Here is a 16,711-nt window from a genome sequence, read left to right on the forward strand (position 1 = left end):
AATAAGGTGCACAAAGTAATTGATTTATTAACAATCTCTTATATTTGTACTTTTATGGATTAAAGTGTGTTATATGATTGAAACTCAAAACAAACTTTGTGTGAGGTATGTGGAAGAGAATCCTTTCACACATGAAGATCCAGAGGCTCAGAGACAGGAGTCACTTGAGGAAGATGGCACAAACAGAAACTGATGGTACTAGAACCAGAACTCTGTCCTCTGGTTCCCAGCCCAGAGCTGCTCATTGGCACAGTGCAGCACCTCTCACTAGCAGGAACATGGGGAGGAGCGGCAGTCTCTAGCACCACCACTACTGGTGACTTCAGGCCAGGGGAAAATGAATCCCTGTGGCCTTGGAAGAAGAACCCATGTATCATTTCAGTATTACTCTAGATAGTCCCAATGTGCTTGATTAATGACAACTGCTATGAGAATAAGCATAAAATTGCTATAATTATAAACAGAAGTATAAATGGTAATAGATTGAGGATACACTATCAGGCATACCAAACAGTATGGAAATAGTTCACATGTGAATATACAACTTTCAGAAATACACATTACAAACAGTCTTGATTAAAATGTCAATTCAGAATCAATTTTAAGCCCTTAACTCCTATGGTACATTTTCCAATTTAGTTTAAAAAGCTAAACATATCTCTCATGATTTTTTTCACTATTAAATTTGAGGTTTCCTTTGGAAAATCAATGCCTTGTTATGTAGCTTCTTTTTAAACACAATTTGATTATTAGAAAGCCTTCACTGTAGGGGTGATCTTGCGGAAGAATTTATGACCTTGGAAATTTGTATTTTCAAATATATAACCTGGAGGAGTGGGATAGCTAGCTGGGCAGATTTCCTGTTTCTTCGGAGCATACTCTATGGAGTACAGGGTGACATCATCAAATGGAACAGAACTCTTCAAGGCTGCATTTAAAGGTTTGCAACTCTCAGTTGGAATCAGTTCATGTGGCACATAGTGAGATCTGGAAGTGCTCAAACCATCAAATTTTCCAGATGGGTTGGGAATCTGCTGCTCTTGCTTAATAAGTCCTGGACGACAACTTTCCCATGCTGGAAAATCTTCCTTCATGGTGCTTTTTCCTTGGAATGGAAAATTGTTTTTTCTTCTGTGAGAAACTGGCCTGGTGGGAACAACACGGCTGGCCTGATAAGGAATGTAGTCGAGATGGCTTGTGCTGTGTAACTGCATGCTCCCTGTAGGGGGCACATACTCTGCTACTTTCTTGACTTCAGGTGGTGGGATTTCCCATGGTTGGAAACTTTCACGGAATTCAGTGCTTCCTTCAAAGTGAGCACTGTGGGCCACTCCGGTGTAGGCTGGTCTGCACAGTTTTGCAGTTTTACCAACAAGACCCTGAAAGTCATTCCGGTGAGTGGTGAGTTTCTCAAAAGGCAGGTCAGTTGGCTTGTAAACTTCTTTTGGCCTTACAAACTTGACTTCTAGCTGATGAGGTATATAGGCAAGGCGATGACTCGTATCACCATTAAAAGGTGCTGTTGAACGTCTGACCACAGAAGGTTTAAAGCTTTCCCTGGGCTTTGTCTCCCGAGGAACATAGTCATCCTGAAATGTAGTTGAGTTTCCAAATTTCACAGTTGGGGGTTGGTAAATTTGTTCTGGTTTATAGGGGTCATTTTTTTTAATGTCCCAAGATCTATAATCATCTTTAAAATTAAAACAAAACATTTTTTAATTGCTGAAAAAAACAACTATCCTCTAAAAGTCATGACTGACTTCTCATTGCTGAACATAATTCATTTTCTTTAGAGATCCAAATGATAGCATCAAGAATGAAACTTGATTCCCTTCAGATTTGTTTTTTTTCTCTATTTCCACCCTCTTCTATTCATCTCCCCACTTCAATACACCAAACTTTCTACCTCTAGATTTCTCTGATCACACAGAAAGTAATGGCACATCTGAGCCTGGCTGGAGACTACTGAGAGCTAAAAGGGCTCTGTTATAGGTGAGGACAGAGTTTAGAAGATTATGGTCATATCCTTAGGAACTAGCCAGGATTTTTGCTGTAACTCACAAAATGCTAAGGTAATCCATAAAATGCAAGGCTTATAGAAGTGCTCTGATTTATGGGCAAAAATGATTTGGGTATTACTCCTTGCTGTAGAGAGATTCCTCCATGGACAGGGAATTTAAACTAAATGACACTCCCAGAAACTGAAGGGACTCCTTGAACAAAGACAGGGTAACTTGTACTATCTTAGAAACAGAAGTGGTTCAACTCTTCCTCTTCAAGAAATGGACTTAATAACATTCCCAAATGAGAGAGAGCTGTCTCTAGGCCAAGGGTCCAAAATGAGTGCATTTTAAAATGCTTAAGTTGATGAAGAATTTGGAAGTCAATAGGCAGATCTGAGATTTAGAAAATGAATACCTTTAGCCTGCTTCCTGCAGATTACCTAGACCATGGTTGGAAGACTGCAGTGTTTATACTTCAACTGAGGGTTCTTTAGATTATTTCTATATGAGAATGGTAGTAAACTGAGGAATGCTATAAAATTGTCATTGCCAAAATGTATTTCTAAATACCAATCTACAAAAGACACATTCTTATACAAGATAATGTATTCAAACATGGATGAGGCAATGTTTACTGGAATAATCCCAAATGCTCATTATGTGGATACCTCCTTCAAAGAGAAAACTTCCTCATCCATAGATATTGCTGCCAAAGGGCCAAGTTTTGGACTAATGATTAAGCCACTTGTGTTTGGATAAGAGTGAGTGCCTTACACAAGAGCAGATAATTGCTACGTTTCCACAGACCTGTGAAATAAACTTGTGAGAAAAGATGAGCTAGATCAAGCAGTCCTGTTTGGGGACCTAAAGTTGAAAATAAGGAGCCAGACAGAGAAGATCCTAAAAGGATGTCAGGAGGTAAAGTTGGAGGGCAATGGTAGGCAGAAGTTATAGTCAAAATGGATTTGTAAGGAGACAGAAATAATAAGCAGAAGGGTCAGCTGGTAGAATGGCAGTCAGAGCACATGTGTAAAGAGAAGGAAAGATATTATAACAGAAATCCTTCAGCTCTTTGAAGATGAGGGAGTATCTCTTAAACTCCCTCCATACCTGATAGCTTTCCATTTCCAGTTCACACGTTGCTTTGCCAAAAACTTTTTTTCTTGAGGTACCATGAAAGAATCTCTTCTTTCAAAACTACCACATTGCAATAACTAAAAGGAAACTAGAAATTATACTGAAGGTCTATAATTTTACACAATCATACAGGGACAGGGCTTGCTGCCAAAATGACTAAGAGAAAAATGATGTTCAAAAACAAGAAAAAGGAGCTGGGTGTGGTGGTGCACACCTATAATCCCAAATATTCAGTAGGCTGAGGCAAGAGGATTGATTTCCCAGAGACCAGCCTGCACAATTCAGTGAGACCTTGTCAAAATGAAATATAAAATAAAAAATAAAATGGAAGGAAGAGAGGAAAGAAGGGAAGAAAAATAAAGGTTTGTAAAATCTAGAGTGATGCCCCTTCTTTCATTTTTGATTTTGAAATTAGCATCTCCCCCGCCTTGGTTTATTAATTTTATTATCTTTTAACAGAATGATCTTTCAGTTTCACCATTTTTTGGTATTTTGTTTTCAAATGCATTGTTTGCTGCTCTTCGTTTGTTTCTCCTTTGGATTTTGTTATGATTGTATCTAGATGTCCCTTGAAAGTTTCATGTGCTCATAGGTGGGGTGTGTGTTACTGAATTAATCCACTGATTAGAATTAGCATAGTTCTGGATGTGGCTGAATAGATTCACTGCTGACAGAAGCCCCACCCTAGGTGTGGGTGGCACCACCAAAAGCCTGGTAGACTGGATGGAGTAAAAGACAGAAAGAAGGCAGGCTTGCTGCCTTGCTGCCTCCTGCCTACCCCTCTATGGACTGTTTCTCCTCTGCCACGCCCCTCTGCTGTGCCAACATGCCAAGGAGCCAACTGACTATGGACTGAAACCTCTATAAACTATGAGCTGAAATAAACCCTTCCTCTAAAATGTGAGTGTTGGGTATTCTGTCCCAGAAATGAGAAAGGTAATTAAGATTAAATTTGCTTTTATTTTCATAGTTTCCAAAAATAGAGGATTGAACATTATTTTTTATTTTCTAATACAAACATTTTGATGTAGTTTTTTTTCATTTTCATTAAATTCTGCATATTTTCTAAATTTTTACTTCTGCATACAGTGATTTGTTATCTAGAAATCTGTTGTTTAATTTACAACTATTTGAGGATTTCCAGATTTCTATTATTTTTGTGTCATTTAATTCTTCTATGGTCAAAAAATAAGACTCTGTATGATTTTTTTGTGAAGGCTTGTTTTATGGCTCAGAATATGGTCTACCCAGAAAAATGTTCTATGTGCACTTGAAAAGAATGTGTATTCTGTTATTGTTGACTGAAATACTTTACAAATGTCACTTACATCAAAGTTCTAGTAGTATTGTCAAGGTTTTTATATCCTTATTGGTTTTCTTCATGTTCTATAGATTACTTAGAAAGGAATGTCAGTCTTTGGGTATAATTGTAGATTTCTCATTTTAGTTAAGTTTTTACTTAGTATATTTTGAAGCTCAACCGTTATGGGATATGCATTTAGGAGTGTGTGGGTGTGAGTGTGTTTACGAGGCTAAACTGGCCTTTTGTCTTCAGCTAATGTCCCTCTTTATCCTTGGTAATGTTCTCTGTTTTGAAGTTTTCTTTTTCTGATATTAATAAAGTCACTTTCTATTAAAGTTTGTGTAGTACGTATTTTTCCTTCTGTTTCTAATGTATCTGTATCTTTGCATTTAATGTAGATCTTACTAGACAACACAGTTTGTTCTTTTTTCTTCTTCATGTATTATGACAATCTCTGTGTTGTAACTAATATAGTTACACCATTTATTTTAATGTGATTTTTTTCTATTTGTTCAATCAGTTTTTTATTTCCTCCTCTTTTTTTAAAATCTACTTTTGGATTAATCTTTTTTTTTCTTTACACTTATGCCTTCACAAGATTTATAAAATAGTACAGGTGTTGGCAAATTTTTCCTATAATAGATAAGAAATGTTCTAGCTTTGAGGGCCATACAGTCCCTGTTGCAATGACTCAGCTCTAATTGTGTGGCATAAAAGCAGCCATAGATGGCATGTACTGTACATTCACAGGTGAATGGGTGTGGTTGTGTGTCAATAAAATTTTATTTATAAAAAGTGGGCTGGATTTGGTCCACTAGCCAAAGTTTGCTATCCCTTGCCTTAAAGTTTATAATAAATATTTTAATTAATCCCTCCTGACTTAAACAACCATGTACCACTTTAATGATAGGACACATTCTGAGAAATGCATCATTAGGCAATTCTGATGTTGAATGAACATCATCGTGCACTTATTAATATGACTGGCATCCTTAGATATTATCTTACAGGGCTTCCATCAAATATGTGTCTGCTGTTGACTCAATCATAGTCTAAGCACCTTGTAACAGTACATTTCCAATTCCTACCTCCATCTTTTGTACTGTTGTTATTTATATACTATTACCTTTCATACAGTATACTATATTGAGTTTCATTGTGATATTTTCATATATGCATATAACATGCTTTAATCATATCCACCCCCCATTATCCTTTCTTCCTTCCTATCCTTTCTTCCTTCTTCCCTCCCTCCTTTTCTCCAACTTTTTCCTTTTTCTTTTTTATATAATTAATAGTTTGCATTTGAAAGCAGGGCACTATGTGTAACATAGTACTTATATCCAGAAAGGGATACAGTGGGGTTAAGTCAGTACAATTTGGTTTGCTCTTGCTAAGCTCACCTTCAGTACATATCCAGATTCAGATTCATTTGGCATTATCTTATGCTCAGGTTGGAGGTTAGTTTACTGGAAGGGGTTTCTCAATGTCTGCTCCATCCTCAGCTTTAGGCTTTCTCTTTGTACCCGTACCAGAGAGACTCTGTCTCTCCATGTCCTACCCTTTCCTAATGGCAGGCTGATGTCGCTTATGATCCAGTGCTCAGTGATGTGGTACTGGAGTGTGTGCATAAGGAGCGGTTTTTGTCGTCCTTGTTCAGCTTCAGTCTTAGGCAGGCACTGTGGCCCCAGCTCTCAGAGCAGAGTTCTCCCAGAGCCCTGGCCCTTCTGATGGAGTAGATCTTTAGTGGTTGGTCCCTGGCAATTTCCTGTTCTCTCAAGAAACAGGTCTCATTTTTATCTTTCCTTTTCACTTTCCCAAACTGAAATAGACATTTGCTTTTTCCCTGGGGGTACAGAATGATGCCACACTGCAGTGAATTAGTGCTTTTGTTCTGTGGATCACAGGTATTCAAATGGAGTTTCCTGTCTTTCCTCTAATGATGGAAATGCCTCTCTTTGTGCTTTTTCTAGTCTCTGGCCTCCTCCCTCCAATCTTTCTGATGAGCACAGAGTGAGCATCCATAAAAAGTCCATGAGTACTTTTGTACTCTGTGTTTGAAGCTCACAGGGCATCTATAGTTTCACATTAATCCACATTCAGTCTTTAATAATTTGTTTTTTTAAAAATTCATTTCTTTATCTATTTGCATGTCAGCCAGTCTTCAGTTCACGCTCTGCTCCAGGTGAAATGGCGTTTGCACACCCTATCTCAACTTGGAGGAGGCATTTTTCCTAGGTGGTCGACCTGTGGTCTCAGAATTCTAAAGGATTCATAAACATTTGTAATTTTGTAGATTATCTGACTGTAGGTTAAGAATATACTCTTCAGCATTCTGCATCTTACTCAGAGGCTGAAACTCCTGAACTTTTTCTTTATAATAAGGCTTTAAATGACATCTTCAATTCTATAAATTTAATTTCTTTAATGAATACAGGGTTATTTTGACTTTTTATTTCTTGAGTTAGTTTTGGAAATTTATGTTTCTCAAAGAATTTGTCCATTATGAAAATTGTAAATTCTTGGTATGTTTTTCATAATAATCTTTTTTTTTTGGTACTAGGATCAAACTTGGGTTCTTGCACTTGCAAGGCAGGCGTTTGAACCACTGCACTAAATCCCTGGCCCATAATATCCTTTTAATGTGTGAAGAATCAATCTTTGAGCTTTGATTCATACATTACTTTGTTTATGGTTCATGTAATGAATTACCTAATTGGGCTAAGTTGACTATGTCACTATTTGCTTTTGATATTCCTCATATGTTCTTTATTGCCATATCATTTATTTCCTACCTTTTGTATTACTTTAAAAAAGGGTATTTTTCCAAGATTTAGCTATTACAAATTGTGCCACTATAAACATGGGTGCAAATACTTCTCTGTGATATGATTGCCCATCCGTTGGAAACTGGATAAAGATGTGGTTTTTCTATAAAATGGAATATTACTCAGCCATAAAGAATGAGAAAATAGATTCATTCATAGGAAAATGGATACATATTGAAGATATGCTCCTAAGTGAAATAAATAAGTCACACATGTGTAAATACCGAATAGTTTCTCTGGTGTGAATAATCTGCAATAATACACAAGATCCTAATGAGATTACTGACATTTCGAAAAGGGAAGAAAGGAGCTAAAGGTGTAGGGAAGGTGGGATGAGTAGGGGAAGGGTAATAAGGGAAAAGAAAAAAATGTGAGATAATGAAAAGATGGAAATAAAGTATTTGTAGATGGGGAGGGGAGGAGGGTGAAGGGAGGGCAGCGGTAAGGGGAAAAAATGAGAATCAAGACTTGTCATGTAAAGGTACAAGATCCCAACAATGAATGTAACTGTACTGTATCACTAAAATGTACCAATAAACTCAATTAAAGCTGAAAAAAAGGGCATTTTTATTATACCATTTTTCCTATTATACATTTAATTAAAATGTTTCATATTTTTAAAAATAAGATGTATATTTTGACTTATTATGGGATCTCTCTGACCTGGTCAAACTTAAATTGATACTTTTACCAGTTCTAGAACAATAGAAGGACTCCTAAATCATTTAACTTCCATTATTTGTTGCTATTATTCCAATATATTTTACTTATACATTTTTATTATTATTGTAACTTTAAGTATTCAATATTGTTTTGTTTTAATCACATATTTTCCAATTCTGTGTGCTTCATTCTTGCATGAATTTCATGCTTCTATCTTGAATCATTTTCTCCACTTGAACTTCCTTCAGTACTTTTGTAGTATGAGTCTGCTGCTAATGAATTATCTGCTTATGTTTTCATTTGTCTGGAAACATTTCCTGGCCTTGTTTTATTTTTGTTTTTAATTTTTCCTCACCTTATTTCTTGAACTATATTGTCATTAAGTATAAAATTCTAGGGTTCACTGAGTTTAACATTTAAAATATATAAATATTAATATATTTAATATAAATATATTTTTCTTTTAACAGTTTAAAGGTGCCATTCCATTGTCTTTGGGCTTCCATAATTTCTGTTGAAAAGTTAGGTATAGTACTGTTGAAAAATCAGATATAATTTTTGTTTTCTCTTGATTTTTTCATAATCAGTAGCTTTTTTCTTATTACTTGTAAGAATTCATCTTTATTTGATCTTCAAAAGTTTGACAACAGTTACCTAGGGATGATTTTCTTTGTGGTTTTTGAGGGTTTTGTGGAACTTTTTGAATCCATAGGCTGATTCTATTATTGATTTTGGAAATTTCCTAACTAGTATCTCTTCTTGTATTTCCTGATTTTTTTCAAAGATTTCCTATTTTTGAGACAGGATATTGCTATGTAGTTCTGGCTGGCCTTGAACTTCCTATGTAGTCCAAGCTAGCCTAAAACTTGTGACAATCCTCCTGCCTTTAGCCTCTGGAGTGCTGGAATTATAGGTGTGCATACCACGCCTAGCTTCATAGGTCTTATATTTTACTACAGTAAAGTGTCATATACAAAATAATCATATAAACAAAAACCAATGTTATTTTCAACAGGAGACTGTTCTTTCCTGTATTAGTGGATAGGATGTGAAGATCACCTCAGTCCAATTACAAATAGAGTAGGTCAGCATCAAAGGCATCTTTAGTCGATAGAGTCTTCTTCTAGTTTCAAAGGTTTTGAGGACAAAATTTGAGGTGTGTTTGAGGTAGGACCTTCATTCTTGGTGGGACTTTGTTTCCTAAGCATCTTCACTCATATCAGACTATGGGATATTTCTGCGGGATTTTTCTGTTCTACTATCTCTCCATCCATCATGTTCCCTAAACATTTAATGAATTTTCCACAAAGAAAATCAGCCATGCATTTGGGGTTCTCCTAGATTCCAACTTGTCATACCAGCCCATATATCAAGCACTCTGCTGGGTTCTGTTACCCTTAATAGACCAGCTCTGGTCATGCCTTGTTCAATCATTAGCCCAGGCCTAGATTTGACAAATGCTCCCACTGAAGTAAAGTGTTGGCTATTTAAGCTCAGCTAGGAAAAGATCCTCCCTTTTGGAAATTTTAGTTCTTTGCTTCCACAGCTGTCTGATGGGCATTAAAAATATTTTTAAATTGTATACCTTCTTAAAACATTTCTGCAATTAAATCCATGGCTTTCTGCCATTGGCTATATCCTACCTGGCATCAGAACCCCATAAACACTTGTAAGGGCTCTAAGAATAATGTCAAACCCCTCAACCTGGCAATTAAGGTTCATTCCAGTCTGACCCCAACAAACATGTGTGGGATTATACTCTAATTTCTCAGCCCTGAATCTCTGGTGCTCATCATGTCTACTGAAGAATTCTCTTGTTTTCTGGTTCTATGAGTTCTTGTTCATTTCATATCAGGTTTTAGGATATCCTTACTCTCTCTGTATATCAATAGCACTACTATCATGAATTCCTAATCTAGCCTAAAGTGATATTTTACCAAGTATAGAGCTCTGAAGCATTGATTTTTTTTCCACTAATTTTGTAGTGAATGCCCTTCTTTTGTGATATATAATTAATTTCTAGTACAGTTATTTAGTTTTTATGATATAATTTATCATTCTATTTCCTGCTTCTGTGTATTCAACATTTTAAAGATTTCACATATAAGTCAGTTCATTCTGTATTTTGCTTTTATGTCTGGAATATTTTACTTAGCAAAATGTTCTCATTCATGTTGTCACAAATGACAGTCTCCTTTGTTAAAGCTGAATAATATTCCATTTTACACACACACACACATACACACACACACATACACAGACACACACAGGGTGACCATCTTTGACCTAAAATGCTCAAAAATTAAAACCTTTTGAATGTTAACATGAGGACAGAAGTGGAAAATTCCATATTTGACCTCATGTAACAGTTATAATTGAAAAGGCTCACTATAAATATTGTATAAAATCACCTTTAGGTTGTGTGTGGGGGGGTGTTTAAACTTGGTTCCATCCCCACGATATCTCATCCAAAAAATATTTACATAGAGATAAGGATCTCACTCTGTGTGTCTCTTTTTTTCCCTCCCCCTTCCTTCACAATTATTTTAATCATTCATCCACCAGTGGACACCTAGGCTGTTTCCATATGTTGGTTGTTTTGAATAATGTTGAATAATGGGTTGCAGCTATCTTTTTGAGGTACTGATTTTATTTCCTTCAGGTATTCATCCAGAGAAAAGATTTTGCTATATAATATAGTAGTTCTATTTTTTTTTTTTGAGGAACCATTAAACTGTTTACCATAATGAGTACACCGGTTTACATTCCTACCTATAGGAACGCAAGGAATTTTTCCCCCTTTACATCTTTGTCAACAGTTTTATATTTTATGTTTTTTTATAATACACATCTGAACAGGTGTGAGGTGATATCTCAATTTGTTTTTCATTTACATTTCCCTGATATTAGTGATGGCAAGTAGTTTTTCATATACGTGTTAGCCATTTGTATGTTTTCATTGGAAAAATATGTTCTGAGATCCTGTGGCCATTATGAAAATCAAGTTGTTTATTTTTTGTTATTAAATTGTGTGAGTTACTTATATACTTTGGATATTAATCTCTTATTTGATATACGGTTTTCAAATATTTTCTTCCAATTTGTAGGTTGTTTTCTGGTAATCTCGTTTGTCTATTTTCTCTTTTGTTGCCTGTGCTTTTGGTGTATCTAAAAAATCACTTCCAATGTCAATGTCAAGGAACTTTGTTTTCTTCTTGGACTTTCACACTTTTGGATCTTATGTGTATGTCTTTAATCAAATTTGGGTTGATTTCTGTGTATGGTGTAAGATAAAGATCCAATTTCATTCTTTTGTATGAGGATATCCAATTTTTCCAACATCATTTATTGAAAAGATTATTCTTTTTCTATTGTGTATTTATAGTGGCCTTGTTGAAGATTGGTTGGCTATATGAGCTTGAATATATTGTGTGGTTCTTGATTTGTTCCAGTGATCTTATGTGTCTGTTCTTAATGCCAGTACCATACTATTTTGATTACTATATCCTTGTAATATAATTTGAAATCAAGAAGTGTAATGCCTCTAACTTTGTTCTTCTTTCTCAAGATTGCTGTGACAATCAGAATCTCTTATTATTCAACATGAATTGTACGATTGCTTATTTTCTATTTCTTTGGAAAATGCCAATAGAATATTGATAGGGATTGTGTTGAATCTATGGATTGCTTTGGGTAGTACTGACAACTTAACACTGTTTGTTCCAATCTATGAATACAGGATATCTATGTCCAGTTTCTTTCATCAATGTTTTGTAGTTTTCAGATTTTTGTATCTTGGTTATCAATTATAAAGTTTCTAATGTCAACAAACATTCTGTATTCCAGATTTCTATTTCCTACAATGACTAGCACAGGGCCAGGTAATCACTAAAACATTTATGAAATGAAAGTGTCCTTTTTTTGGCACTGGGGATTGAACTCAGGTCCTGTGCTTGCGAGGCAAGTGGCGGAACCACACTGAGCTAAATCCCTGGCAAACAGTGTCCTATTTTCATCAAATGTATTTTAATATAAGATTCTGTGCTGAAGATACTGGGGAAAGATACATTTCTGTTTCATAAATCCTGTGTCCAAGCCAGGTACAATGGAGCATGTCTGTAATTCCAGGTACTTTGGAGGCTGAGGCGGAAAGATCACAAGTTTGAGGCCAGCCTGGGTAACTTAGCAAGATGTTGCCTCAAAAATAAAGAAGACCAAAGATGTAGTTCAGTACTAGAGTGCTTGTCTAGCATGCATTCATTGCTGGGTGCACAGTACCAAAAAAATAAAAGAAAAAAAATGTCCAGATTGTAAATGTTGCCCTGCTTACCAACCTGGAGAATTTTTTTTTATCATATCCTATTTCTGTCCTACTTTTATCTTCTAACTCTTAGAGTTAGATTTTATAGATATTTTTCCTTAAGTAGATATCTACCAAACCTTCAGTGAAATTGCACAGAATGGTGAAGGACAGCCTTGTCCCTTCACATCTCTGTTGTCACGTGCCTGAAAACCTGCAAATATAAAATAGAACCTTTCCTGACCAGAAAATTTAGAAGCTAGAAAGCCAGAAGCAATTGCGAACTATAGTAGTGGAAATATGGAAATCACAGGGAACTCAGGTAATGGAAAGCCAACTAGGTTGGTCTGTGAGTGTGTGTGTGTGTGTGTGTGTGTGTGTGTGTGTGTGTGTATGCACATGTCCACACCATATGTATATTCACAGCATCAAGCGACATCAGCATTACTGATACGGTTTCATAGATCTTGGAGAGAAAACATCTCACTGCAGTTATATAAAAGATGAAGTAAAATTATTTTCATCAATTACCTTTTACATCAAATTTTGTCCGGTACATTATATCCTGTATATATAAATAAACCTATCTGTTAGCTATTACTATATCTGATTATATTATGATTGTTCACCATATCCAGTCTTCATAATTTGTTACTTATACAGCACCTTATATATTCATAATTTTAAAATTCAGGAAATAATGTTTATATTTCTCTAATATGTAGGCTCATATATCACAATATACTGATCATGCACTTTACTTACCCATTAAATAGCAATCTTCAGGAAATCTTAAGGAAAAAGTATGCATTTAGCTGTGGTCTAATTAAAGTATGAATCATTACTTTGGCATCACTCTTATAAAAAGGTTTTATATTAGGTTATACCCATTCAGCTATATCACATAACTAATGGAAACAATGTGAGCCCGTATATTCAATTACATTATTTTTTAAAAAGAAAACATAATATCTACTATCAAGATAACATATATTTTATGGACCAGGGATTTAGCTCAGTGGTGCCATGCCTGCCTCACATGGCAAGGTCCTGAGTTTAATCCCCGGTACTGAAAAATAAGAAAAGAATATGTATTTTAAAATCAAGACTCCTATCTCACAAAAGTAATAGAATATTTGAAAATTATGTGTTTTTCAAGAAGAAAACACAAAAACACAAAGAACATCTGGTCATTCATTGTCCAGCTCCTACTCTTTCAGAAGAGCTGCCAGAAGGGGGAAGGCACCTCACTCCTCCATGCTCAAAGTCTCAGAGGAGCAGGTCCCCTATGTATGTGGTAGTTCAGCATTGGCCAGTGGGGTGGATAAGCTTATCATATCCTGAGGTTCAGTACCAGGAACTACCTGATTACAGATGGAAGCCTTATCTTCCATCCTAGTCTTTATCAATATAGAAGGAATCTACTAACTCTTTTGCCTTTTATGTTGATTTGGAACCTGAATAAAGAAGAGAGTTGCCACTTATTTAACTTTTTCAAAGACTCCAGAATTCTTAGTAGAGTTCAACCCATTTTAGGAATAGGAACAAGGGGACAAGGATAACTAAAGGTGACATAAAGTGACAAATGTGACACAACCTTTATTCAATGGTATCCTTTGTCAAATGTTTTGAAATATAGAAAACTAAGAATTTGGAGAAGAACCCAAGTCTCTCATCTTTCCATCAGGCAAATGGTCTCTGTTTCTTGGATATACAATAGTACTTTAACAAAAGAGAAAAGAATTCTTTCCTAAATTCTGAGACTTAAATTTGGCAACACATCAAAGTTAGTAGATGTCAAAATTGGAAGTTTTAGTGTTTTAGCTCCTTAATTTTTGAAATGGTAAGTTACCTTTATAGGTTGGGACAGTGTCCAACTTTCCTTTTTTAACTTGCTGCCTTTCCAAAGGCCGAAGCATTGCCACAGGCTGCACTTTATAAGAAGTAAAATCTCTTTTGTAGGTAGTGCCAAGATCAATCTTTCCTTGTTTTGGTTTATATTCTTCTGGCATGTGGCGAAGTTGTTTCACTATTTCATAAGGACGATAATCTGATCTGAAATAAATAAATTTGAAAGATGCTTTTATTGCAATTATCTCAGTATTAAAATTTCAAAGTTTTTCTGAACTGAAAAGTCTTGGAAGATATTAAAATGGCTATAATTGATGAAATATTTGAAAGAAGTAATTTAATACCTTTGTAAGGCTTGTGACTACGAAGCTTAAGAAAATGTACCCTAAATTCTAGCTTTTCAAAACATCAAAAGAGATCCTCAGATAATTTGATCTTAAGTAAATAAAACCCTCAAGTAATTGAATTTTTTCTAATGTGGAAGTAACCTCAGGTGAAAGGTTTCATAAACCTACAAAATATAGAAATATCTCCCTGCATCTACTTTGTCAAAATCCTGACTCATCCTACATAAAAGACTCTTCCTGCTCATTGTGAAAGGATCAGTGACTCTACAAGAATGATTGGTACATGTTAAGGGCACTTCATTAGCTACTACTATTATTATTTCAATGTTAGCCAATACTAATATTCTGAGTCTTCACAGATTGCTTTTCTTCTAGATTCTTCTGGATTCATGCCACTCATTTTAACTCTCTTGTAATGATAAAAAAGTTCATGTGTTTATAAGCTCAAAAAAAAAGAAGTAAATATTCACTGAATCCCTTCTCTTTATGATATGCATTCTTATGGCATTTGACTCTGTTTTCTCATCTCCTGTAACTGTTCTTCAGGCCTCTTCACTCTGGTTTTCAGGACTGTCACTACTGCAGCATAGCGTTAAGGTTCATAGTGACTCCATGTCATTAAACACATCAGATACCTTTAGTCCGTGTCTTATTTGGCCTCTCCAGCAGTAACTGACATTATGTTCACATGGTCTATTTCCAGGAAATTCTCTCTTCCTGCCTTCTCTATTACTCCTTTTTGGTTTCCTGTGCAGCTTTATCCTCTTCTACTCAACTAGTAAATATTCTATTCAACAGTTTCTCAAGACCTGGACTTATACACCCTCCTCTTAACTAATGTTTTAGTCATGAGGACAACACCTCTCTACTTGCATAGCTTCAAATACTTCAAATACAGAAATGACTCTCAAATTTACATCTCAGCCTGAACCTCTTCTCTGAACTCCACATCAGTATTTATATGGCCTCTTGGATACTCAGTGGCACTTCAACATTCCATATGCTCCAAGAAAACCCACTTTTTCCCAAGAAACCTAGTCTTTTTTATTGTTCCATGTGTTAATGAATAGCACGATCTTCTCAGCTCACAGTCAGAAAGCCAATACTCACCCTTTAACCTTGTCTCTTCTCCTGTCAATTTTGTCTCCTACATCTCTTAAATCTAATCACCGTAGTATTCGGCTCTTTCATAGTGGCTCATCTGAATCACTCTCCAGTAACTGCCTCAACTCACTTAGCTGTATTCACTTAGTCCTCTGCCCAAGCTTGTCTCCATATAGGATCCAAAGTAGCTCACATGTACACCTCAACTGGCCATTCTTGCTCTCTCTCCCTGGCTTCCTCCTTACCTATCTCATCTGTTCATTCAACACCTCCTGTACCCCCACCCCAAAAAGAAAACAGAAAGGAAGCCTTCGGTGCTTCTTACTGCTCTGAGAACATAGACAAACTGAACACAGTCTAGCTGCCCTGCTTGGCTGCTGTCACAGCCTCAGCTCACACTGAGCTTCCTGTAGCATTCTCTGTGCGAGCTGGCCTTTAGACTTTCCTACTTTGATGTTTGGTCCCACTACTACTACCACCTCTGCCTGGAATTCACTTTCCTTCCTCTTAACCAAGTTAACTACTTAACACTTTTCAGGGTCATTTATTCCCTTCATCTCTCTGACAGTCAAACCTCTTATTCTAGCTGTTAGGGTACCTTGTGCCTGTCCTTCATGGAGTTTATCAGTTGTGATTTCACATGTGTTTTGAGTTGTGCTTTAGATAAATGCCTTCTCCATTAGACTCACCTCTGTGAGACTGAGACCTGATGTTTCACAAATGATTATTATTTATTTAAATCATGTACCTCTTTTTCTTAAGAAATGTGAGTTGTTCTTTGCTCTTCCTAAACACAGCTAGTAGGGAATAGGCTAAAATGCAATCCAAAAGCAGGGAAATTAGGGAGAAAAGGGCAGAGAGAAATCTTGGAAGTCTGTCTTGCTGGTTAGACTAGCTGAAGTGTTTGTTAGAAGGTGCACCTCCAAACCCATGGCAACTATTTGTGGAGAAGCAGTGAAAGGTGAATGCAGGCCTACTCATCCAAGATAACCCTGCAACATGTGATATGTTCTGAATCTTCCTCCTGTGCAGATTTCCTACTCAGTCTGGGAGACATGAACCTGTGCTACAATTATACATGGGCCAGGGATTTAGCTCAGTGGTTCCGCCACCTGCTTCACAAGTGCAAGGTCACGAGTTCAAACCCTGGTACCAAAAAAAAAAAAAAAAAAAAT

The 16,711-nt window shown here is 36.1% G+C and overlaps 1 protein-coding gene across 4 annotated transcripts in view; it reads right to left on the reverse strand.

The window, feature by feature from the left end:
- Positions 1 to 586: 586 nt before the first annotated feature.
- Positions 587 to 16,711, reverse strand: part of Saxo2 (stabilizer of axonemal microtubules 2) — a 23,363-nt gene continuing 7,238 nt past the window's right edge. For 3 of the 4 annotated variants that reach the window (XM_033761119.1, XM_010621184.2, XM_010621183.2), the window contains 2 exons: positions 14,087 to 14,289; positions 587 to 1,690 (listed from right to left, as the gene is read on the reverse strand). In XM_033761119.1, coding sequence (XP_033617010.1) covers positions 750 to 1,690; positions 14,087 to 14,289 — 1,144 coding nt within the window. In that variant the 3' untranslated portion in view covers positions 587 to 749. The remainder of the gene's footprint in view (positions 1,691 to 14,086; positions 14,290 to 16,711) is intronic. The other variant, XM_010621181.2, reaches the window with a different exon arrangement.

This window comes from Fukomys damarensis, unplaced genomic scaffold (genome assembly GCF_012274545.1).
Source record: "Fukomys damarensis isolate Sample0158 unplaced genomic scaffold, DMR_v1.0_HiC HiC_scaffold_7, whole genome shotgun sequence".
NCBI classification, from domain to species: domain Eukaryota; kingdom Metazoa; phylum Chordata; class Mammalia; order Rodentia; family Bathyergidae; genus Fukomys; species Fukomys damarensis.